This window comes from Schistocerca gregaria, chromosome 6 (genome assembly GCF_023897955.1).
Source record: "Schistocerca gregaria isolate iqSchGreg1 chromosome 6, iqSchGreg1.2, whole genome shotgun sequence".
Lineage (NCBI taxonomy): Eukaryota > Metazoa > Arthropoda > Insecta > Orthoptera > Acrididae > Schistocerca > Schistocerca gregaria.
Window position 1 is genome coordinate 496,374,849 of NC_064925.1, and position 26,877 is coordinate 496,401,725.

The 26,877-nt window shown below is 40.1% G+C and overlaps 1 protein-coding gene across 5 annotated transcripts in view; it reads left to right on the forward strand.

Moving 5' to 3' along the window:
* Positions 1-18,139, forward strand: part of LOC126278110 (protein EFR3 homolog cmp44E) — a 96,592-nt gene extending 78,453 nt beyond the window's left edge. For 3 of the 5 annotated variants that reach the window (XM_049977991.1, XM_049977989.1, XM_049977990.1), the window contains exons 15-17: positions 3,987-4,114; positions 17,346-17,504; positions 17,586-18,139. In XM_049977991.1, the coding sequence (XP_049833948.1) occupies positions 3,987-4,114; positions 17,346-17,504; positions 17,586-17,756 (458 nt within the window). In that variant the 3' untranslated portion in view covers positions 17,757-18,139. Of the gene's footprint in view, positions 1-3,986; positions 4,115-16,994; positions 17,100-17,345; positions 17,505-17,585 lie in introns of all 5 variants that reach the window. The other 2 variants (XM_049977988.1, XM_049977986.1) reach the window with 1 other exon arrangement.
* Positions 18,140-26,877: the final 8,738 nt, after the last annotated feature.

Below are 26,877 nucleotides of genomic sequence, written 5' to 3' on the forward strand. Positions count from 1 at the left end.
TCAGAAGGAGCACAGATTGTAAATGAGGTATTATTGTGAAAATACCCAAAAAAGGAGATTTTACTAACTGCAACAACTGGTGGGGTATTACCCTACTGTCAGTACCAAGTAAGGTACTTTCAAGGATCATTTTAAACTGCATTAAGTATTTTGTGGAAGCACAGCTGAGTAGAGCTGTGTGTACCTTATCAATACTCTCAGAATTATTTTGGAACAAAGTGTGGAGTGGCAACACACCCTGTACCTAACCTTCATTAATTTTGAAGAGGCTTTTGACTCTGTCAGAGAGTCATGTGGGATACACTTGCAAAATGTGGCATTCCAACAGAGAATATTAACATCATCGAGGAAATGTATGAAGACTATGAATGCCAAGTACTACATAATGGAGAAGTAACAGAGCCTTTCCAAGTTAATTCGGGAGTACGACAAGGGTGTATTCTTTTGCCAACACTATTTCTTTTGGTGTTGGACCATGTGATGAAGAGAGTTATGGGGGGACCGAAGAGAGGTGTGCAAGGGCGGATGCATAATAGGCTCGAAGATTTAGATTTCACAGATGTCTGCCTAATGACACAACGATATCGAGGCATTGAAAAGAAACTGGCTAGATTACAGAGAGAGGCAGAAGTTGCAGACCTCAAGATAAATGTTTGCAAAACCAAAGAAATGTGGATAAGTTTGACCATCACGAATAGGCTGGCCATTAATGGAGAGGACATAGAGCAGGTCCAGTCTTTCCTCTATCTCGGAAGTATAGTCACGACTACAGGAGGCACTGAGGAGGACGTCTGTAGTTGCATCCACAAAGCAAATGGTGCATTTGTACAACTGTACTCTGTTTGGAGAAATAGGAACATATCAAAGAAGACCAAACTCTGGCTTTTCATTAGCAATGTGAAGGCTGTTCTGTTGTATGGTTGCGAAACTTGGAGGGTGACTAACCACATTAAAAACCAGCTCCAAGTTTTTATGAACTGTTGTCTCCAGCGTATTTTAAATGTGAGATGGCCAGATATAATGACAAATGAAGTTTTTTAGAGGTAGACAAATCAGCAACCAATCTATATACAAATCAAGGAAAGGAAATGGAACTGGATTGGGCATACATTGAGGAAACTAGATGGAGCTGCTGAAAGAGTGGTTCTAGACTGGAACCCTCAAGGAGTTACAAAATGTGGCTGCCCCAAACATACCCAGAAAAGGACGATCAAGAGAGAAGCTGCAGAGGATGGGGACACCTGGAGTGAAGTGAAGAGACTTGCTAGAAATCGTACCACGTGAAAGAATTTCATCACGGCCTTATGTTCCAGAGGGACTGACAGGAACTAAGTCAAGTTAAGTCAAAAAGGATTAAATCAAGAAGGACTGGTAGAAGCTGACCTTGGGGATGATCAGTTTGGATTCCACATTAATACATTGTTGGAAAAAAAAATTGACACCAAGGAGGAGTTGTGTAACATCTACAGAAGTTGGTAGGCATCTTTCTACAACTGAAAGACGATGTATATTAAAATTTTGTGCCACTCTTTTAAGAGTGGTGCTAGTAGTGCCACTGTGAAGATGAAAATCAGATTTGCTTTAAATACATCCTGTAATGGTCATAAGCATTAGTTACCTATGAGACTGGACATGATGAATTGATGTTACTCAAGAATGCCTGTAAAGTGACAAAGATGCCATTGTCAACTGTACACAATTGCCGGCACCAGTGGTTATGAAAATATGTAATTCCAAGAAGACCAGGCTCTGGATGATCACATGGCACTACCAAAAGAGAAAACCATCATGTTCAATGTATAGCTGTGGTGCATTGTACTGTATTTGCAGCAGCAATTTGAGCAGCAGTTGACACCACAGTGACACATCAAACTTGTACATTTTGTTTACTTCAAGGACAGCTTCATGCTAGATGCCCTGAGGTGTGCATTCCACAGACATATTGGATTTACACCTGGAGTTATGATATTGGGAGAAAACGTTTGACAATGTTGATTTGAATGCACTCTCTAAAATCTGAAGACAGCAGGGATAAAACACGGGAAGCAAAATATCATCTATAGCTTATACAGAAACCAGACTGCAGTAATAAATCAAGACATGAAAGGCAATTAGTAGTTGAGAAGGGAGCTGGAGAAGCTTTCAGCCTGTCCCTGATGTATATGCAGCTAGCAGTAAAGGAAACCAAAGAGAAATTTGGAAAGTGAATTAAACTTCAGTATATGATATAAGAACTAATTAAACATCTTGTAAGATGTTTTAAGATGAAAATCAACAAAAGTAAAACAAGAATAATGCAATGTATTCAAATTATATCAGTGGTGCGAGAATTGAAAAAAATATTAGGAAATCTTCTCTTAAGGTGTTTGTCTAGAGTTGAGACTTGTACTGAAGTGAAACTTGGACAATAAATGGTACAAATCAGAAGAGAACAGGAGCTTTTGAAAGGTGGCACTAATGATACAGGAGAATGCTGAACGTTGATGTGTAAGGTCAGATAACTTATGAGGAAGTTCCGAATAGAATTGCGGAGTAAAGAAACTTATACCACAACTTTGCTTGACTGGATCAGTTGATATGGGATAAAAATTGTAGAGGGAGGCCAAGGCTTGACTATAGGGAACTGGTTCGAACAGATCAAGGTTGCACCAGTTACAAAGAGATAAAGATATTTGCACATGGTAGACTAGCAAGTACAGGTACATCAAACTGGACTTTGACTCAAAACCACAATAGATGCCACTTACAAGTAAGGTCATGGAGGCTACAAGATTAGAGTAAAGCAGTGAAAGTTTTTGTTTTGTGAAGACTCATCAGCTGATGCATATATTTGGTATAGTCTTACCTCTTAGATGAACATAAATATTTATCTTAAGGTTATTTTAGTTAAACCGGCAAAATATACTGTAAACAAGTATACAAAAAATGGGTTGTTTGCTCTGTTATAAGAAATGAAGTTAACGATGAAATGGAGAGGAAAATTCTCCTCTGAACTAATGATAACCAATAGAGCTGTTAGAGATCCCAATTCCATACATGAATCCTTCAAGGACTTCTCCAGAAATTGTAGTACAATTGGTGACTTAAAACCACTAAATAGAAATCTGGAAGTTTCATTATGACAGAAGTAATAGAGGTCATAAGTTTTCCCCTGTTTAGAGCTCCGAACTTACAAATATCATAAAGGTCCAAAAATATGTAAACTCTATGGATTAGGATGAGTTTCCCACCTGAATAATAAAAATGTCTGTCATTGTATTCCACATCCATTGTCTTATAACAGTTGATTAGTCTTTTGTTGAGGGATGTTTTCCAGATCAATTAAAATATGCTGAAGTTCAACCAAAAAGGGCAAACGAGATTAAACTGGCAGTTTAATTTCATTGTTACCAATTTCCTCTAAAATTTTTTAAAGGACTGCACATGATCAAACAGAAAATTGTAGTTGAATCTACAGTTTAATTCGCATAACTGATATGGTTTTAGAAAAGGCTGCAGCACAACTTGTGCAATAAATGAAGTGGTCACAAATGTCACAGATGTCTGCAAATAGAATGTGTGTGTATCTGGTATTTTTTGTGACCTCACTAAAGCTTTTGATACTGTAAATCATGACTCTATTCTCCCCAAGTTAATAAAATTTATAAATAAAATCTGAAAAGGAAAGTCTGACCCACATCTAAAAAATACTGAAGGAAACTTGGAAAAATACCTGATAAGTAATTGCACAATGTTTAGAAGATTTCTAGAATGACACCCTTGTAAAATAATATTTCACTCAGGAAGTAACACCGTATGTGTTGTAAACTTAGAATAATTTTGTTACTCTGTATAATGTTAAAATTGACAGGTTACCTATGCCACAGTTTTTGACCATCTGAGGCATGTTATGTGGTGATAAAGATTTGATTTTATTTGATTTAACTGTTTCATATAATAGATATTTCTCTTTTATCAGTGTGGAATTTGTGTATCTTCGTCCCCAGGACAACATAGACACTCTTGGGCTGATGCATCGGCGCCTGTCCGTCCAAGTGGCAGTGGCAGTGTAGCTGATCTTGGATCTTTCCAGGTGGATGTTGATAGTGCTCAGTCATCACCTGGAATTGAAAGGGTATGTTCCATAATAAATAGTACTTTCTTGTTATATTCTGGATGTCAAAGTGGTGTTACCCTTCGGTGAATAATAGTTTTATGCACAGTGACAAAAGTGCAAAATACAGTCAGAATGTTATATAATTTGAGCAGCATGAATCACCAATCTTTTGCCGTGGATTGGAAATGTTAAGTGTGAATGTCACTAAAGAGATTTAAGCTTTTTTTTAAGTAGATCCTTTTTCTTCAGGATGTGAAAGCATAGCTAGGATTTAGTGTGTGTGTGTGTGTGTGTGTGTGTGTGTGTGTGTGTGTGTGTGTGTGGGCGCGCTCGCTGTGATTAAAATTAATTTAAAACAACAGCATAAATGTGTGGTCTTTGTTCTACAATAAAAATATCCCAATTATTTGTAAATACTGGCATTTTCTCTCTAGTGCAAAATATGGCATCAGTGCCATTCTTGCTGCAGTGTGTCAACACAATCTGTAGTCTGTTCAAGAGAGCAGGTCACAATTAGCACATGGACACAGCCAGATTATAAATTAACACCAAGTGTTTTAACGTGCACTTGTTGCACACAGATATGTTACAAAGCAAAGATAGGGATTGTTTAGATTAGCTGTCGGATACATGTTGAAAGATGTGACTCTAATAACGCTTTGTTTTCAATAAGGCAAAAGCTTAGCTTCAGAGATTTTAGCATGATGTTACCGATATGTTATGGCATTAACCGTATGGAATACATTACCGTATTTACTTGAATCTAAGCCGCACTCGAATCTAAGCTGTACCTGAAAAATGAGACTCGAAATCAAGGAAAAAAAATTTTCACGATCTAAGCAGTACCTGAATTTTGAGACTCAAAATTCAAGGGGAGAGAAAAGTTTTAGGCCGCACCTCCAAATCGAAACAATGTTGGTCCATTGTAATATGAGACACAATTTAGGTCGAATGAATTACGATACAGCTACAGTAGTTTGGTTCGAGTCATAAGCTTAGCAGTTAAGCTATACCAGGTAGCCATTGCTATGCATCAGGCACTCCGTCCGTATTTATACGGGTACCCTTCCTTTTTCACGTGCTTCGTCTGGTTTGAATTGATTGCTTATTTTTCTTTGATATGATAAGTGCCGTTCTCTTTGTTATAGGTGTTTGTCACTCTAAGCTAAAAATGTATTACTATACTGGCATGGCTTGCTTTTGTGACCGCCGCTTACAATTAAAAGAAGAAAAGAGAGAGGAATCGTCTCATTAGTGAAACAATGGCAAGAGACTGCTATTTGTTGTTACTTACACTGCTGCTTTCTTTGATAATGATGAACAAGAACCAAATAATAGAATGCGTATGATAGAAGATGTTCTGAACGAGAGTTTAGTGAAAATGTTTCTCCGTTTCAAAATCTTTGCAGACGCCTCTTTAGTACATTACATTCTGCACAGAAATTAGAGTTGTCTTAGATTTAAAAATCTAGTCAATTGCCATGCTTCATTTCTGACTGTATCACTATTAGGCTCAAGAATAACACGAATATAAACATGACATGATATGCATCTTCTTCCGCGTTTGCTGTTGTCTCACTCTAAGGCAGACAGGTTTTAAATGAGAAAGCAGCAAACACGAGAGAATACATGGCAAAATGTTTATATTTGTATTATTCTTATGGTGAAGAGAATATTGCAGGTGATTCACAATTCATAAAAGTTACTATTAGCAACCATCTCTTGTCACAGGTAAGAAAAACTTCCGAACATAGAGTTGGCCATATTGAAAAACATCCCAAACAGTCTTGCCAGTCGGATTTTCATAGTACATTGAAATGCTGTTGAATTCGAAGATGAACTATACTTAATCTGTATTTACTTCATTGGATAATGTACGAAAATGCAGTGGTCAAAACTCGGGGCGGAGAAAAAAAGCTTATCTTGCACCCTTTTTTTAAAAAAATTTATTTACTAACGCAGACGTTTTGGCGCCAGTATTTATCTTTGTGCCTGCAAAGTATGCCTGTGTAGCACTACATATATTCGACGGCATAAGTTAGTTGTGGCAGCATCTACCAACATTTTTCAGAACTTCCACTTACTTTGCACTCGATTCTAAGCTGCAGGCAGTTTTTTGGATTACAAAAACCAGAAAAAAGTGTGGCTTAGATTCAAGTAAATATGTTAAGCTATGGTACCATTTGAGAGAGAGCCTATTGAAATTTTTTTAGGAAAATGTTAAGGTTTCATATTTAGAGCTTCTAACTTCTTTTTGTGTTACATTAAAATATATTGCAGTTATTTGCTGAGCAGAATGTTAAAATGTAGACAGAGAGAAACTACACTCCTGGAAATGGAAAAAAGAACACATTGACACCGGTGTGTCAGACTCACCATACTTGCTCCGGACACTGTGAGAGGGTCGTACAAGCAATGATCACACGCATGGCACAGTGGACACACCAGGAACCGCGGTGTTGGCCGTCGAATGGCGCTAGCTGCGCAGCATTTGTGCACCGCCGCCGTCAGTGTCAGCCAGTTTGCCGTGGCATACGGAGCTCCATCGCAGTTTTTAACACTGGTAGCATGCCGGAACAGTGTGGATGTGAACCGTATGTGCAGTTGACGGACTTTGAGCGAGGGCGTATAGTGGGCATGCGGGAGTCCGGGTGGACGTACCGCCGAATTGCTCAACACGTGGGGCGTGAGGTCTCCACAGTACATCGATGTTGTCGCCAGTGGTCGGCGGAAGGTGCACGTGCCCATCGACCTGGGACTGGACCGCAGCGACGCACGGATGCACGCCAAGACCATAGGATCCTACGCAGTGCCGTAGGGGACCGCACCGCCACTTCCCAGCAAATTAGGGACACTGTTGCTCGTGGGGTATCGGCGAGGACCATTCGCAACCGTCTCCATGAAGCTGGGCTACGGTCCTCGCACACCGTTAGGCCGTCTTCCGCTCACGCCCCAACATCGTGCAGCCCGCCTCCAGTGGTGTCGCGACAGGCGTGAATGGAGGGACGAATGGAGACGTGTCGTCTTCAGCGATGAGAGTCGCTTCTGCCTTGGTGCCAATGATGGTCGTATGCGTGTTTGGCGCCGTGCAGGTGAGCGCCACAATCAGGACTGCATACGACCGAGGCACACAGGGCCAACACCCGGCATCATGGTGTGGGGAGCGATCTCCTACACTGGCTGTACACCTCTGGTGATCGTCGAGGGGACACTGAATAGTGCATGGTACATCCAAGCCGTCATCGAACCCATCGTTCTACCATTCCTAGACCGGTAAGGGAACTTGCTGTGCCAACAGGACAATGCAGGTCCGCATGTATCCCGTGCCACCCAACATGCTCTAGAAGGTGTAAGTCAACTACCCTGGCCAGCAAGATCTCCGGATCTGTCCCCCATTGAGCATGTTTGGGACTGGATGAAGCGTCGTCTCACGCGGTCTGCACGTCCAGCACGAACGCTGGTCCAACTGAGGAGCCAGGTGGAAATGGCATGGCAAGCCGTTCCACAGGACTACATCCAGCATCTCTACGATCGTCTCCATGGGAGAATAGCAGCCTGCATTGCTGCGAAAGATGGATATACACTGTACTAGTGACGACATTGTGCATGCTCTGTTGCCTGTGTCTATGTGCCTGTGGTTCTGTCAGTGTGATCATGTGATGTGTCTGACCCCAGGAATGTGTCAATAAAGTTTCCCCTTCCTGGGACAATGAATTCACGGTGTTCTTATTTCAATTTCCAGGAGTGTATTTCTGAGTTGAATGTTGTAACTGTTAAGCTGCTTTTTGTAGACCAAAAATGAAATCAGGGCGTTCTATAAAAGAAAGATTTCCTAATGCATAATTTTAATAGTCTGGTTAGCAAACAACAGCAATATTTTTTACCTTGGCACAAAGAGAATTAAGAGCTGTAGATATAAAACAGTGAAGCCATGCCCTAGGAAGAACAAATGTGTGTCCACACAAATTTTACAATATATTTATCAATTAACCTGGCACAAATTTTGATGATGAACTTGAGCTCACGAACAGTGGGGTCAAACATAATCTTACCACTACACTAAAAACAATATTAAAATCTCTTGCAAACACCAAAGTGGCATGTGATGTAGCAAAATTTAACTCAAGTGAAAAAAAATGTAGTAGACTTTAAAGCCAGTAATATTATACATAACTACCTACCAAACAGTCACGCACTTTAAACGATCAAAAACATCAACTGCTAACAAAGAGATAGAGGGGCTGGCCAGTACTTACCTCAGCTCAGTACAGCCGATAGATACACAAAACAGAACAGAAAATTTACATTCCCAGCTTTCGGAACTTTGTTCCTTCATCAGGGAGGAAAGAGGGGGGAAAAAGAGATAAAGGGAAAGTGGATTCAGTTACTCACAACCCAGGTTATGAAGCAACAGGGAAAGGTAAACAGGGAGGGTAGTAAGGATTGGGGGCATGGTTGTCAGAGGGAAGCCAAAGATATTCTACTGTAAGCACTGTGCCAGCTTCAAACCAAAGAGGATGCATACAGAAGTAAAGAGGTATATAGTATAAAGATAAACACAACTATGTAGGAAGAAAAGATGCGTGAATGGGTAAAGAGGAGAGGGAAAAAGGAGAAGACTGAAGAGTAAATGGGAGTGAGGTTGGTTAACATAGGTTCAGTCCAGAGGGATAGCGGGATGAAAGGGTGTGTTGGAGTGCAAGTTCCCATCTCTGCAGTATTGGGTGGGGAAAGCCAAATACAGTGTAGCAGGTTCCTAGGTCCCTAGAATTATTTTGGAGGGCATGCTCTGCTACTGAGTATTGGACATCTCCTAGGCGGGCAGTTTGTCTGTGCCCATTCATGCGCTCAGCCAGTTTAGTTGTCGTCATACCAATGTAAAAGGCTGTACAGTGCAAACATGTCAGCTGATAAATGACATGTTGTCTCACATGTGGCCCTGCCTTGCATTGTGTATGTTTTACCAGTAGTGGGGCTGGAGTAGGTGGTTGTGGGGGGATGCATGGGGCAGGTTTTGCAGCGGGGTCGGTTACAGGAGTAGGAACTGCTGTGTAGAGAAGGTGGTCTGTGAATATTGTAGAGTTTGACAAGAATCTTTTTTTTACTCACTTTTTTTCCCCCCGATTCTTTTTGCAGCACTTGCGATCTTTTTCTGAGCAACGTGTGTTCGTTCCCCCTGATCTGGACATACTTGCTTGAACTGGTCAACCTTTATCTGTACTTTTCTTATTTAGTGGTCTTCCTTTGGTATTGAACATTACCAACCCATTTTCTTTTCTTTCTTGTCCTTCTCTCCTTGTTTTATTCCTTCTTATTATTACTATTTAACTTTTAGTTATTTAATTTCCCTACCCACCAGTTACCCAATATGTACCCTAATCCTATACCACATTATTTACATTCATTCTGGAAACATGCCTTCACCGTAGCCAAACTGCAACCTCGCATACTTTTCCTCTGGTTGTGCTTAACCTTTGGAATTACCCCTGAAGGACTTACCTTAAAAGGTCCCATCTCTGGGTGCAATCCCTCCTTTCACCAGTCTCTCCTGGACTTCCAGACCCTTCAATCTTGTCCTGAATCTCTACGCTACTTCGTGTAACCACCACTCCCAACAGCTCCTATCTCTCTTCAAAGTCATCCAGCCCTCAAACCTCTGCTTGGAGAACACACTTAGGAACATCGTTCTAGAAGCCAGCTGTAAACTTCAGTTCATCATTCTAGAAGCCAGCTGTAAACTTGAGTTCCATGCCACACACCACCGGAAAAAATTATTCACAGTGCTAGTGCAACACCTAAGAAGTTGGGTCCCTCTCCCTATCCCTCACAAACACCAACCACAATAGCATCTTCAACAAACCACCCTCATAGCCAACAAACCTAGCCTGGCCACCCTACTCAATCTCCCAATCCCTGCACATACCCCACACAGACAAAATCTCAACTATAACCACAGTCAAATGCCAATTATCACACAGATACACAGATCTCCCGAGCAATAACAACAATGTTCCTACCCCCAGACCACACAGAAGCATCCCCTTTGCCACCCAATATTATCCTGGCCTCGAATACATCAACAAATTACTCCGCCAGGGATATGACTTTCTCAAGTCAAGCCCTGAAATGAGATCATCCCCTGACAATATTCTCCCCACACCACCCAGAGTTGCCTTTTGTTGCCTCCCTAACCTCCGTAACATCCTTGTCAAACCCTACAATATTCACAGACCACATTCTCTACCAATCGGTTCCTACCCCTGTAACCGACGCCGCTGCAGAACCTGCCCCATGCATCCCCCCACAACCACCTACTCCAGCCCCGCTACTGGTAAAACATACACAATGCAAGGTAGGGCCACATGTGAAACTACACATGTCATTTATCAGCTGACATGCCTGCACTGCACAGCCTACATTGGTATGACGACAACTAAACTGGCTGAGCGCATGAATGGGCACAAACGAACTGTCCGCTTAGGAGATGTCCAATACCCAGTAGCAGAACATGCCCTCCAGCATAATTCTAGGGACCTAGGAACCTGCTACAACGAACATGCCATTTGGCTTCTCCCACCCAACACCAGTCCCTTGGAACTGCAGAGATGGGAACTAGCACTCCAATACATCCTTTCATCCCACCATCCCCCTGGACTGAACTTACGTTAACCAACCTCACTCCCATTTACTCTTCAGTCTTGTCCTTTTCCCCTCTCCTCTTTAGCCATTCATGCATCTTTTCATCCTAAAAAATAGTTGTGTTTATCTTTATACTATATACCTCTTTACTCCTGTATGCATCCTCTTTGGTTTGAAGCTGGCACAGTACTTATAGTAGAATATCTTTGGCTTTCCTCTGACAACCAAGCCCCCAATCCTTACTACCCTCCCTGTTTACCTTTCCCTGTTGCTTCATAACCTGGGTTGTGAGTAACTGAATCCACTTTCCCTTTATCTCTTTTTCCCCCCTCTTTCCTCCCTGATGAAGGAACAAAGTTCCGAAAGCTGGGAATGTAAATTTTCTGTTCTGTTTTGTGTATCTATCGGCTGTACTGAGCTGAGGTAAGTACTGGCCAGCCCCTCTATATCCTTGTTAGTATTTGTTTCACATCTTTATATGAGATTTTCCATTAATCATTCAAATACATCAACGTAAGTGTTCAGGAAACAAAGTTCTCATAGTAAAACCAAATGGAAGCAACTGTACAATCATGATGTCTGACCATGACTACACTGGCAAAGCTTTTTGAACAACACCAGTATTATTGAAATACATTCTGATCCCAACTCCAAAATTTCCGGATAAGCTAAAAAAAGTTCTTAGTAAGTGTCACTTTCTGCTCATTACAACTGACATTGTAGCGGTTCCACCTGCATTTATTTATTTCTTTTGTTGTCCTTGGTGTTGATGTACTGCGTTACTACATTGGCTGAAAAATGGGGTTCGTAATTTGGACACTGACTACTGTAAATACTGTAGCCGACAGGTACACATTTGCGTTTCACCATACTTTCCTTTCATTTGGCACCACCCCCAATAATACACAGTACTATTGTTTAAACTTTCCATAAGCCTCATTAATAGTTTGCAGGTGAACCTCCACATACTGATACAATAGTTTTATGTTGAACATCTGTGAGCAGTAAAAAGATAACTGTATAGTTCGCAGTCCTTCAAATAAATTGAAAAGTCACTGTCATTGCCTTAACACACCACCTGTTGGTGTAACACTTATTTCACTGTTAAGTTGATACATTGAAGAATGTGCGTTTGAGAGCTGTTGTATAGAAATAGTGGACTCACTAGCTAATGTTATAATAATCTCAGTATACAGAATTCAGGGATGTCAACAACATCTATTCTTATCTAAGCTTCAAATTATGCTAGAAGATCTTTGTACAGAAAAAAGAAGAAAAAAATTGTAATAGCTGCTTATTTTAATATTGATACCACACGTGATGGTAGTCATGCTTCAAGATTCACTGACTTAGCAAAGAAATATGCTTTCAAATCGAATTTCTTTGAATATGATATAGACAATGGGCAATCAGCAGCATGTATTGAGAATGTTCTAACTAATTATGTATATGAAGATGTGCATAAATTTTGTCTAGATCTAGGTATTTCAGATCATTGTGCATTGTTCATTGAGCTGCCGCAGACAGGCAGAAACATTCCACGTATGAGAACCCATATGAGCAGGAACTTTAGCAATGAAAACTTGATAACATTTAGTGAGAAGCTAAAAGCATGGCCTTTTGATCATTCTAACTCAAGTGACGAAAACTTTGAGAAATTTCTAAATTTTTTTCTTGGTGTCTTTAATGAAACATTTCCACCTAGATTCTATGACTCTGCAGCAATAAAATAACAAATAAAGTAAAATGGATTACCAAGGGCATAAAAATTTCCAGTGTAAAGAAAAGACAACTGGACAGAGAACTAAAATATAATAAAGATATTGATGTCATTAAATATGTTAGTCTCTATAAAACCATATTTAAAGGAGCTGTAAGGGCAGCAAAACAACTGGCAAATAACAGGCTAATTTTAAATCATAAAAATAAGACAAAGGTTGTGTAGTCAGGCATAAAATCTGAGTTAGGTGTTAAAGCCTGCAACCAAGAAATTTCAAAAATTGACATTGAAGGAAATACGATTGTAAATCCAACTCAAATACTAGAGTACTTTAATGAGTTCCTTATAAATGTAGTAAAGTCTGATGTAGATGTAACAGATTATCACAACAAAGTAAATCCCTTTGGCCTTGGTGGAAACTCAGAAAACTTTACAAAATTCTTAAACGTTTCTGTGGAGGATGTAGAAAATGCTATTCTAACATTTAGAAACATAAAATCTGCAGGTTGGGATGGAATACCCACCAAAGTTATTAAAGTGGTACACAATAGAACTGCAAACCCACTAGCTCAAATAATAAATCAATATTTTGAAGAGGTAATAAAATATGTTGAAGTCAAACCACTCTTCAAGAAGGGATTAAGAGATGGGAAATTATCATCCTATCTCGATTCTCCCAGTCCTATCTAAAATATTTGAAAAACTTGCTGGTGCCACAAATCGAAAATTTCATTGTGCAATATTCTGTTATTCTAAACAGTCAATTTGGTTTTCAGAAGGGGGAAAACATCACAGATGGCAGTAAACAGTTTCATTGAGAAAATAAGTACATCATTAGACGAGAAATAAGGTGGCAGGAATTTTCTGCGACCTTTCAAAGACGTTTGATTCTGTAAACCATGCATTGCTTGTTTACAAACTTGAAAAGTAAGGCATTAGTAGCAGTGCCCCACAATGGCTTAAATCCTCCATATCCAACAGAAAGCAAAGAGTTAACATCTCTTCAAATGGTGCATATTATTTTTCTGATTGGAAAACAAAAAATCATCTCAGTGTGTTCACAAGGCTCCATATTAGGCCCAGTCCTATTTCTCTCCTATGTTAATGACTTACCATTAAATATCAGCTCCCCATCAGTTCTGTTTGCAGATGATACTTCTTAGTTGACAGTAAGGATTCGGAAAAAATTCCCAAATCCGTCATCAATACCCTCAGTACCTTAAAAACTTGGTTTCAGCTAAATGGGTTGAATCTAAACATATCTAAGACTCGCGTGATGCAGTTCAAAACCAAACAGTCAAAATGTGAGCAGATTAAGATTGTACACAACAACCAAAATATAGAAGAAGTTGACTAAGTCAAATTATTAGGTTTAAATGTAGATAAAATTTGAGCTGGCAGACACACATTGAATAGCTGGCAAACAAACTGAGCAGCTTTGCATTTGCAGTGCAAATATTATCAACTGCAACTGACATGGACACACGAAAAGTAGCACATACAAGCTACTTCGAACCCATTATTAGGTATGGCATTGTTTTTTTTTTGGTGTAACTCAACAAACATAGTGCGGATACTAACATACAGGAAAAAAAAATCGTTTGAAATATGTGCACTGCAAATCACAAAGAACCATGTCGGCCATTATTTAGAAAACTTGAAATATTAACTCTGCCATCCTTGTACATATATAAGATTATTATATTTTTGTTGAGTTATTTGAGGGAAACCATTTTGTCCATTCACATGATACTAGAAACAAAGAAAACTTTATGATCCCCACCCACCGCCTCAGACTGTATGCCCAGGGAATGTTCTCTTTTATGAAAATGCGAATTATACTCATGTATGTTAATGGTAATCAGTTAAAATCGAAAAAAATTAATTCTAAGGAGGCAGATGGCAAAACAAGGGGAGTTAAAATTATCCTAACTCGCTTCATCACAACATACATAATTGCCCTGTTTTGAGCACTACACCGCCAAGACCAAATACTGAAACCTGACAGACTGCCCCTTCTGTGAATTCTAAAGGCAGCCCTGGATATGGAATTAACAGAAACATAAGAGACCTCTTCCCAGCCAATAAGACTTTTGAAACAAAATTTGCCATTCAAGTAACACAAAAACTTATTGAACACATCGCTTTAAAAAAAAAAAAAAAAAAAAAAAATATTCCTCCAGCTATATAATTTACGTCCCTCAAAATGTGTACAAAACCCCCAGTAGCTAAAACTGTTACAGTAACTAAAGAAATGAACTTATAAAGTGTAAACAGTTAAGTTTACCTGAAGAATTTGATCTGATTTAGGTTTTAGAACTAATTTTATCACAAAGTGTTTCAGTTGTATTTTTTAAACAGCAGTATGACCTAGCAGGATTGTCAGCCGATATTTACATAGGCTGCTTGAGCAGCAGTTTCTCTCAACAAGTTACCTGTTTAACAGCTGTGATATGTTGTTGTGTTGTGGCCTCTCAGGCTGAAAACCGATTCGCCACAGCTCTATACCTAGTCCATACCTGGTCTACCATGTGCGAGCCTCTTCACCTCTAGATAATTACTGCAGTCTACATACACTGGAACCTGCTTACTGTAATCAGCTAAAGTCTACCCTACAATTGGTACTCTATACCCTCACACTTACACACTCTCTTCCTCCTAATACCAAATTGAATATTCCTTTATACCTCAGTATGTGTCCTAATAACTTTTCCCTTTTGTTAGAAATCTGTTTTCTCCCAAATCTGATTTGGTGCCTCTTCATTTGTAATCCAGTCTACCCATATAATCTTCAGCATTCTTGTATATAACATGACATTTCAAAAGCATTTCTTTGACTTGTCTGAAATTTTTATCTTCCATGTTTCATTTGTGTACAAAGCTACTCTTCAGGTAAATACTTAATACCTTCAGAATAGATTTCCTACTACTTGAATTCATATTAGATATTAATAGAGTCCTGTTTTTTAGCAGTTATTTTCCTGGTACCAGTCTGCGTTTTATAACTTCTCTGCTTTGGCCATAGCAGCTCAAGGGCTCAATGGTGAAGTGGCAGACAGGAGATCCACAGGTCTCTGGTTTGATCCCCATTACATCCTATGATTTATATATCATTTATTAGTGCTTTCACATCTGGCCACATTTATTGCAGTGAAAGTGTAAAGTTGCACTGTGGTTCAAAGCCTACAGCAAACTGTTAGGTCCCTGTATAACTGGCTGAGCAAGTCATTTCAAAGGATGGAGGGAGGCAACAGCATACTACCTCTTATAGAATCATGACTAGTAAAGCCCAGTGGTGATCAAACCAATCTTCAGATTGATGGCAGCTTTATTTTACTTGCTTTAGCCATGAATAGTTATTTTGCTGTCCAAATAGTAAAACTTGTCTACTAATTTGCATGTCTCATTTGTTAATGTAATTCCCTCATCATCACCTGATTTACTGCCCTACCTTATACTTACTATGCTTTATTGTTTTTTATCTTACAATGTCGTCGATAGATTCTGTCTATTCTGTTGAAATGGTCTTCCAAGACCTCAGCCATATCTTATTATTATAATTCATTGGAATGCCCCAAAATTTTTATTTATTTTCCCTGAGCTTCATATGCCTTTCCAAATGTTTACTTGAATTCCTCCACAGTGTGCTAAATGTGTAGAATGAATAACACCAAGAGTAGGCCATAGTTATGTCTTGCATTTCCTTCTCAACTCCATACAAAGTTTCTTACATATCAACGAGCTAGTACTTTTAATTTGAGCCTTCATTATATCCTGTGTGATGTAACAGGTAGTAGAAAGGCAGTTTTTGCGTAAGTTAACAAAACTCTCGGGAAAATCATTCACATCAGATATTAATGATTATGTCTACTTTATGCTGCCCCCTGTCACACTGTTCCCCATGAATATTATGTGTTACCAAAGTTTTCAGAGCCACTGGATACACCACCTTACTCTGTCCTCAGAATATGTATTGTATACTGACGTACTGGTTACGAGGCCAAGTGGATTAATCATCAGACCTAAAATCTGGAGATGTAAGATTCAGTCCGCAGTTGGTCCTAAGGCTTTTTTTCTGTGTGTATGTATATGACAAATATCAAGTTTTGCTACAATTTGCAGCCATATTAAAATTTTAACTTTATAAGTGAACGATAAGAACTGATCCAGTATGGTAGCTAATACCACCTTGTCTTTTACAAGATGACGGTATCAACCATCAACACTTAATGAGCTGCTCACTGGCTACTTGTTGAAAAATGTTTACTAAATTGAGAAGAGGACTGTAATAAGAAGAGTTCAAATTCACTTTAAACATTCTGTAAAAAAAAAAAAGGTTAAATAGTATATCTATTTAACAGTACTGAACATCTGGTTAAAATATCACCAAAATTGTGGCATTGGTGGTTGTTTAGTAAACCATTATGATATAAGTCAGTTGCATAACTTTTTGAGAAGCTACAGTAAGATTTATTCTCACCTGTCTGTATAAAATTAATATATACCTTTTGAGTTTAGTATTTCAATCATTGCTTGCAGGCTACCAAGACTTTGATGGAAGGAAGTTTAAGTTGGTTTGTTTTCCCTTCTGAATCCCAAAGTCCTTCCTTACCTTCCATGCAATACAGCTCCTGCTTTGTCAATGTAAGACATTTTCTGCACAAGAGGTAATGATACATATTTAGAGCAATTAGTTTCTAGATATCAGTTTTACTCCTGTGTAGTAGTAAGGTAGAAGTATGGTGTCAGTTTTCACTTATTTTCAACAAAACTGTAGGAGACACATACTGTTGTAGTAGACGGAGATACTAATCTGTGTGAAAAACTTTTCTCCGATTTTTAAATAGTATTCTGAGAAGAGAGAGTTTTATGAATTATCTTTGTCTGTAGAAACAGCCGGAGGAGAAGCTGACATTTGAATCAATGAAGAAGATCTTGTCAGACCCTGGAGACAGCAAGAAGGAAGCTGAAGAGGAGAAGAAGATACAGCTGAACAATACTTTCAGAACAGCTGCTTTTGAAGAATTATTTTCAAGGACACAGGCCAAGGTTTGGAAAGAATTGATATGGGTAGTAAGTGCTCAGTATATAAAAATCAGTTCTAAATACAGTTGCACAATTTCTTTTCAGAATGATATTCTTCAGAACAAACTGAATGAGATTTTCAGTAAATTAACTGCTGGACCGATAGATGGAATTAGAGCACCTCCAACACCAACGCCTAGTTTGAAACAAGATGAGAATGTACGTACAAACCCACCTGCCTATGAAGTTCTCTTCCCAGAACTTTTTGTGTATTAAAATATTTTGTTGTTATTCAGTTCCTCAGATTTTTTATGAGGGAGGCATTGTTGATAATGTAGTATAGATACTTGAACCAAATATGTTTGTTACAGCCAGATTATGGCAAACATGCTTAACAGTATTATTGACTGATAAAAGACAAATCCACATTATGCTGTTTGACATTTATGTACAGCAATTACATATACTGTCATTTGCAGCCTAACCTGTAATTTATTATGTCATTGTTTATAGAGGTAATTAATTTCATGTGTACAGTTTTCATCTTTGTTATTAAACTGAACTATTGCATTTATAATGTTTTGTACAAAGGCAGTTAACATCAATGAATGCCTGTACATACTACTGAAATAAAATCCTTGTAACAATGGGTGAAAGAATGCAAAATAGTTTTATTCCCACAGACTATTCCCTGTCCCACTGCTGTTTTCGTATGTTTCATACCAAGATGTTCACAGTACACCCATAAATATTTAAATTGGAATGATATCACTGCTCCTGATCTGTATTTCTTAGTGTCTATATTTACAACACAAATGCTGTTTTAAGTGTCCCATGTATCTCCTTCCTGCTTTTTTGAGTTTATTTGGAGATACAAAAAGAGTGAGAAAAGGTCAGTATATGATGTAATAAAACTGAGAGACTGAAGATACAAACTAACTGCCTTCATTCGCGTTCAGACTCCACTGAAACTACTAGAAACTGTCAACAAAAATTTTGAATCGAAGCACTGGTGGAGTGTGTATTTGAACATTCATTGGCTGTAAAAAAACTCGCTTTTCTGATTTCCTTTGAAGCAGAGAAACAAATTGAAATCTACAGGTGGCAACACCTGATTCAGGATTGGGTTCTGGTGTGAGGGGGTGTACAGTCACTCTTACTTTTAACATAAAACAGTTTCTTAGGCTTTAACACTAATAAAAATAAAATGTCTTAATATAATAAATCTATATTTTTATCATGCAGATAGGAACTGCAAATGTTAACAGCATAATTGTTACAATTTACTTATATTAACACTTAGTACATCACCTTTGCATGACTCACAAGAATAATAAAATAAAGGAATGGTAACGACTCACCTTTAGCAGACTGATGTGTGGCACACATAACAGAACACAGTATTAACTAGCTTTTGAGTCCTGTCTTCTTCTGGTAGAAAGTAACACATTCACACACACACACACACACACACACACACACACACACACACACACACACACACACAGCCACTCAAATTCACACTATTGTGATTTTTGCGACACTCATTGTTAGACAGCAGTTGCCTGGCCTGAAGGATTTGAGAAAGGGATAGGGAAGGACACAGTTGGAAGGAGTGATCAGCAGTTTAGTGCAAAGTGGGAGAGGACAGACAGACAACTCAACAGCTGCTCAATAAGATGAAAGGAATGCTGACGGGTTAGAGCATGTTAGAGGCATAGATGTGTAGAGTGGGTGGGGGGAGAAAGGTGAAAATAAAGACAGAGAAATGGATGGACAGAGAAGGGAGAGGGGTTCAAAAGAGGAGAGAGAGAGGGGGGGAAGGGAGGAGGAGGCAACAACAGGGGGGGGGGGGGGAGAGAGAGAGAGAGAGAGAGAGAGAGAGAGAGAGAGAGAGAGAGAATATGCCCACATGGGGTTGCGGGAAGAGTGGTGAGAGATGGCAGTGCACTCTCTAGGCATAGAAGGGGTAGTGTCTACAGAAAAGTGGAGGGAAACTGTAAAGTGAGGCTGTGAGAAACAGGTTTAGTGGAGGTTTAGGCCAGGAGGATTGTGAGAGCACAGGGTGTACTGGAGAGACAGTTCCCATCTGCGTAGTTCAGAGAAACTTGTCATGGAAAGGAATATCCAGATGGCCTGGATAGTGAAGCAGTTGTAGTAATATGTACTGAGGTCCGCAGCATATACAGCAACTGGGTAGTGAAGTGTGTGGTTTTCCACAGTTTGGTGCTGATCGTTCATGTGAGTAGATGGTTGGTTATCTGTTGTGCCCACATAGAATACTGCGCAGTAATTGCAGCATAGACGGCTGCATTCATATGCGGCCCTCCATCTTATTGGGTAGGAAATCTCTGCGACTGTACTACAGTAGGTGGTGGCTGACTGTCTGGAACAAGTCATGCATTTGGGTCATCCACAAGGGAATGACTCGTGTGGTGCAGGATTGGGAGCAGGATTGGAATAGGTGTGGACAAAGATATTCTGTAGATTGGGTCAGCAACAGAACACTATTTTGGGCGATGTGGTAGGATTGCCAGCCAGAGCGGCCAAGCGGTTCTAGGTGCTTCAGTCTGGAACCGCGCGACTGCTACAATCGCAGGTTCGAATCCTGCCTCGGGCATGGATGTGGGTGATGTCCTTAGGTTAGTTAGGTTTAAGTAGTTCTATGTTCTAGGGGACTGATGACCTCAGATGTTAAATCCCATAGTGCTCAGAGCCATTTGAACCATTTGTGGTAGGATCTCTCTTGTCTCAGGGCACAAGAGTTAGTCAAATCTCTGGTGTAGGATGAAGCTGAGCTTTCCAAGGCCAAGATGATACAAGGTTATCAGTGTTGAGAGCTGGTTAGCAGATTTGCTGGTGTCAGAGGAGGAGATGTTTCAAGAGATGTGTTTACAGATGGGTTAGTCTGGATATCGTCCGTCAATAAAGGCTCCGGTAAGGTTATTAGCATATTTCAGTAACTCCTGCTTTCCATTGCAGATGCGGCATACATGGATGGAGTGACTGTAAGGAAAAGAGTTTTTGATATTGAACAGGTAACAGCCGTCAGAGTGGACGTACTGTTGGTGGTAGATACACTTGACATGAACAGACTTGCTTATGGAACCATATGAGAGGTGAAGAAATATTGAATTTAATTGATGGAAGGAGAAAATATAAACATGCAGTAAATGAAGCAGGCAAAAAGGAATACAAACGTCTCAAAAATGAGATCGACAGGAAGTGCAAAATGGCTAAGCAGGTACGGCTAGAGGACAAATGTAAGGATGTAGAGGCTTATCTCACTAGGGGTAAGATTGATACTGCTGACAGGAAAATTAGAGCGACCTTTGGAGAAAGCAGAACCACTTGCATGAATATCAAGAGCTTTGATGGAAACCCAGTTCTAAGCAAAGAAGGGAAAGCAGAAAGGTGGAAGGAGTATATAGAGGTTCTATACAAGGGCAATGTACTTGAGGACAATATTATGGAAATGGAAGAGGAGGTAGATGAAGATGAAATGGGAAGTATGATACTGCGTAAAGAGTTTGACAGAGCACTGAAAGACCTGAGTCGAAACAAGGCCCCAGGAGTAGACAACATTCCATTAGAACTACTGACGGCCTTGGGAGATCCAGTCCTGACAAAACTCTACCATCTGGCGAGCAAGATGTATGAGACAGGCGAAATACCCTCAGACTTCAAGAAGAATATAATAATTCCGATCCCAAAGAAAGCAGTTGTTGACAGATGTGAAAATTACCGAACTATCAGTTTAATAAGCCACAGCTGCAAAATACTAATGCGAATTCTTTACAGACAAATGGCAAAACTGACAGAAGCTGACCTCGGGGAAGATCAGTTTGGATTCCGTAGAAATAGTGGAACACATGAGGCAATACTAACCCTATGACTTATCTTAGAAGAAAGATTAAGGAAAGGCAAACCTACGTTTCTAGCATTTGTAGACTTGGAGAAAGCTTTTGAAAAAGTTGATTGGAATACTCTCTTTCAAATTCTGAAGGTGGCAGGGGTAAAATACAGGGAGCGAAAGGCTATTTGCAATTTGTACAGAAACCAGATGGCAGTTATAAGAGTCGAGGGACATGAAAGGGAAGCAGTGGTTGGGAAGGGAGTGAGACAGGGTTGTAGCCTATCCCCGATGTTATTCAATCTGTATATTGAGCAAGCGATAAAGGAAACAAAGGAAAAGTTCGAAGTAGGTATTAAAATCCATGGAGAAGAAATAAAAACCTTGACATTGTAATTCTGTCAGAGACAGCAAAGGACTTGGAAGAGCAGTTGAATGGAATGGACAGTGTCTTGAGAGGAGTATATAAGATGAACATCAACAAAAGCAAAAAGAGGATAATGGAATATAGTCGAATTAAGTCGGGTGATGCTGAGGGAATTAGATTAGTAAATGGAACACTTAAAGTATTAAAGGAGTTTTGGTATTTGGGGAGCAAAATAACTGATGATGGTCGAAGTAGAGAGGATATAAAATGTATACTGGCAATTGCAAGGAAAACGTTTCTGAAGAAGAAAAATTTGTTAACATCGAATATACATTTAAATGTCAGGAAGTCGTTTCTGAAAGTATTTGTATGGAGTGTAGCCATAGAAGCTTTCGAAATGTGGTGCTACAGAAGAATGTTGAAGATTAGGTGGTTAGATCACTTAACTAATGAGGGGGTATTGAATAGAATTGGGGAGAAGAGGAGATTGTGGCACAACTTGACTAAAAGAAGGGATCGGTTGGTAAGACATGTTCTGAGACGTCGAGGATCACCAATTTAGTATTGGAGGGCAGCGTGGAGGGTAAAAATCGCAGAGGGAGACCAAGAGATGAATACACTAAGCAGATTCAGAAGGATGTAGGCTGCAGTAGGTACTAAGAGATGAAGAACCTTGCACAGGATAGAGTAGTATGGAGAGCTGCATCAAACTAGTCTCAGGACTAAAGACCACAACAACAACAACAACAACAACAACAACAACAACAACAACATGAGAAGTGGAGATCAACATCTAAGAAAGTATCTCACTGAGTTGAGAAGGACCAGGTGATGTGGATTTGGGAGTACATCCACATATTTAGTCCGCTAGCCACCAAGCGATGTGTGGCGGAGGGCACAATTTGCACCAAAGTCATATTTCCCCCCTGTCTGTTCCACTCGCAAATCGCGCGAGGGAAAAATGACTGTCTGAATGCCTCAGTACGAGCTCTATTTCCCTTATTTTTGAATGGTGATCATCGCATGATTTGAAAGTTGGTGGTAATAATATATGCTGTACATCCTTGATGAAGATCGGATTTCGGAATTTAGTGAGCAGACCCTTCTGCTTAGCACGCGATGTATCTGCAAGTGTGTCCCACTTCAAACTTTCTATGAGATTTGTAATGGTCTCACGATGGCTAAATGTACCAGTCACGAATCTTGCTGCTCTAGTTTGGACATTCTCAATCTCTTGAATCAGACCCAACTGGTAAGGGTCCCATACAGATGAGCAATACTCTAAGACTGAACAAACTAACGTGTTGTAAGCTATTTCCTTTGTTGAAGGACTGCATCGCTTCAGGATTCAGGCAATAAACGGCTATCTGGAGTTCACCTTGCCCATTACTTGTGTAATCTGATCATTATGTATGAGATAATTTCTAATAGTCACAGCCAAATACTTGACGGATGTTACTGCTTGCAATGACTGGTCATTTATTTTGTACTCGTACATTAATCGGGATTTTCGCCTTGTTATACGCCATAGGTTACACTTACTAATATTGAGAGATAACTGCCAGTCATTACACCATGCATTTATTTTCTCCAAATCCTCATTAATTTGTTCACAACTTCTGTATGATACTACTTTCCTGTAGACTACAGCATCATCTGCAAATAGTCTAATGCCACTGTAAATACCATCAGCCAGATTGTTTATGTAAATCGTAAAAAGCAGCGGGCCTATTACACTGCCCTGGGGCACACCTGAAGTTACTCTTGTTTCTGTTGAAGTCACCCCATTCAGGACAACATACTGTTCTCTGTCTGTTAGAAAACTTTCTATCCAACCACATATGTCATCAGATAGACCATAAGTGCGCACTTTTTGGAGCAAGCGACAGTGCGAAACTGAGTCGAACGCCTTTCGGAAGACGAGATAGATGACATCAACCTGGCAGCCGGTATCTAGAGCCTGTTGTACATCATGCATCCGCAAAGAGGACCAGCCAGCTGTGCCTTGCATGACCGCTGTTTCCTAAAACCGTGCTGGTTTCTGCAGATGAGCTTCTCAGAGTGCAGAACGGCCATTATGTATGAGCAAAAAATATGTTCCATGATTCTACAACAAATCAAGGTCAGTGAAATTGACCGGTAATTATGTGCATCCGATTTTCTACCCTTTTTATAGATTGTTATGACCTGGGCCCTCTTCCAGTCCCGTAGAACTTTCCGCTGTTCCTATGATCTCTGATAGATGATGGATAAGAATGGTGCTATATTTGTAGCATAGTCAACATATAATCTTACAGGGATACTGTCTGGGCTGGATGCCTTCCTGGTGTGTAAGGATCTTAATTGTTTTACAATCCCAGATACACTAAACACTATGTCAGCCATCCAAACATTTGTTTGATAATTGAAAGGTGGAATGGTGCTGCAGTCCTCTACCGTAAACGAGTTTTTGAAAGCTGGGCTTAGAATTTTGACCTTATGTTTATCATCATCAGTTACATTACCCGCACTGACAGCAAGAGAAGGTATTGAATTATTTGTAACGTTCATAGATTTTACGTATGACCAAAATTTTTTGGGGTTATTTTTAGACTCTCACAGATAAAATATTGCTTTCAAATTCATTAAAAGAATCTCTCATTGACCTGTTGACAGCTGCTTTCATTTCGCATAATTTCTGTTTGTCAGCAGGGCAGTGACTATGTTTAAAACGATTGTGCAATATTCTCTGCTATCTCATAAATTTTCTAATATGTTGTACCAAGGTGGATCCTTTCCCTCCCCTATATTTTTGCTAGGCACATACTTCTCTAGCACATGGTGGACAATACCTTTAAATTCCGACCAAAGATGCTCAATATCTTTGTGTCCCGCGGTGAATGCTTGGAGCTGACTATGAAGATATTCATTAATGACACTTTTATTTGCTTTCCCAAACAAGAAAAATCTACGCTGTTTCTTTGTTTTTTTTGGAACTTCCTCTGACATAGAAGCCACAACGACATTATGATCGCTAATATCTTCTTCTAGATTAACTTCCTCAAAAAGATCAGGTCTGTTTCTCGGCAAGATATCTATTATGTTCCCATCTCGAGTTGGTTTTCTAACCAATTGCTCAAGGTTGTATGCTGAGAGCACTCCTAGAATAACTTCACATGTGTCTTTGCTTCTGCTCCCTGTGATAAATATGTAATTTTCCCAGTCAATGGATGCCAGATTAAAGTCTCCACCTGTAACTAATGGATAATTTGGATATTTATTTCCTATGTACTCAAGACTTTCCGTGAAACATTCTGTGGTGTTTGTTACAGATGCTGGTAGTCTATAAAAACATGCTAATACAATGGTAAATCCTTGTCTAATTGACAGCTTTATCCACACTATTTCACAGTCTGACCCAGTATCGATCTCAACTGCATTTAAACAGCTTTTAATTGCAATGAACACACCACCTCCCATAGCATCAGTCCCAGCCTTCCTAAACATTGTCCAATTAGAGTTCAAAATTTCACTGCTATTTATGTCTGGTTTCAACCAGCTTTCAGTACGTAAAACAATATTGGCATTGCTCCTGTTTATTTCGGAGAGTAACTCAGGGATCTTGCTACAGCCACTTCAACAATTTACTAACGTGAGATTTAGCATATTTAAATCCTTTGGAATGATCTGTTTAGGTGAACTAACAATTTTTACAGTTAGCACACCCACATCAGTGCCATGAACTGGTAATTTTTCAGGCCAATGGTTTGTTTCCTGTGGGGAGGAACCTAATCTACAAAAACCCCATGTGCACACCACAAGTACTATACCCCTGATCTATCGAGGGGTGTCCTACAGCCTTCCACTCTATAGCGTAGGTCGAGGAATCTACAACCATTTTTCTCACAGAGTCGACATAGCCTCTGGTTTAGATTCTCCCCTTGACTCCAAACAAGAGGACCCTGGTCCACCCTGGGTATGATCCTGCAGATCGTTAGGTTGGCTTCCACTCCTCGAGAGATGGAGGCCGCCTTCGCCAATTTAGTCAGCCGTCGAAAGGACCCAAGGATTTCCTAAGAACCCCGATGAGAGGCATCATGGCGCCGAGACGTGCAACAATCTACAGCTGGCTGCACCCCGCACGCTCGATAGTCACCAGAAGAGCCTCTTCCACATCCCGAACAAGGCTCCCAGGCAACAGACTGAGTAAACATTATACTTCTTCCCCACCCTAGCTGCCATGTTCCTGAGGGGCTCGATGACCCAACTAACATCGGAGCTCCCAATAACTAACAAACCCCTACCCCCATGTGCCTGTCCAGACCTTGCTGAAGTGACGGTCACTATCCTGGCAGAAGGTGCATTCTGATCCGGCTCTACCCCCCCTCCCCCCCCCCCCCTCCCCCCCGCATAAATAGCACACTGAATCTATTAGCAAAGTGCATGGGATTTGGCAGGAGCCTGCGTCCCCCATGCAGCCTTCACCTTGAGGCTCAAGACCTCGACACAGTCCACCACCCACACTGAGGTGAGAGCAGGCCAACCGGCTCTGTTGAACCTGAGGTCGGCTCAGTGACAGAGAGCTGTGACATCCCCCCCTGCACAGGCACCCCATCCCCACGGCACCTCAAGGAGGCACTCTGGAGCTTGTTGACTGTGGCCAACAAAACTTCCAGCTGTGTTTGAACTGTGGCCAACTCCTCGTGCATACAGCAGGCACAGTCCCTATCCATATAGCTAATAACTGATTTACTATAAAATACTTGCGGAAACCTACTGCCACACAAGGTTAACTACTGCACTGTAGTTGGCAGAAAGGACACTCAATAATTAAAAACAATAAAATTTTATGATAGAAGTTAGATCTGGTGCTTATATTACTGCTAGGAACTATCTAGTGAATACTAAAGAATAAGAAAGTGACCTACAGTAAACTGCTAGGGGCTATCTAGGGAATATTATTAATGAATTAAACAGTGACCTACATTAAGCTACACCTACTCAGTAGAAGTTAAGGTTATTGAGAAAAGAGCAAAGCTTCTTGTGTCATGAGTCCAGATCAAGAAAATGTCATCGGTGACTCTGAACCAGACAAGGAATTTTAGGTGTTCACTGCGTAGGAAGGATTCCTTCAAATGGGCAATAAGTAATTTAACGTAGGATGGTCCCATGTCAGTACCTAAGGCAGTAGCCCATAT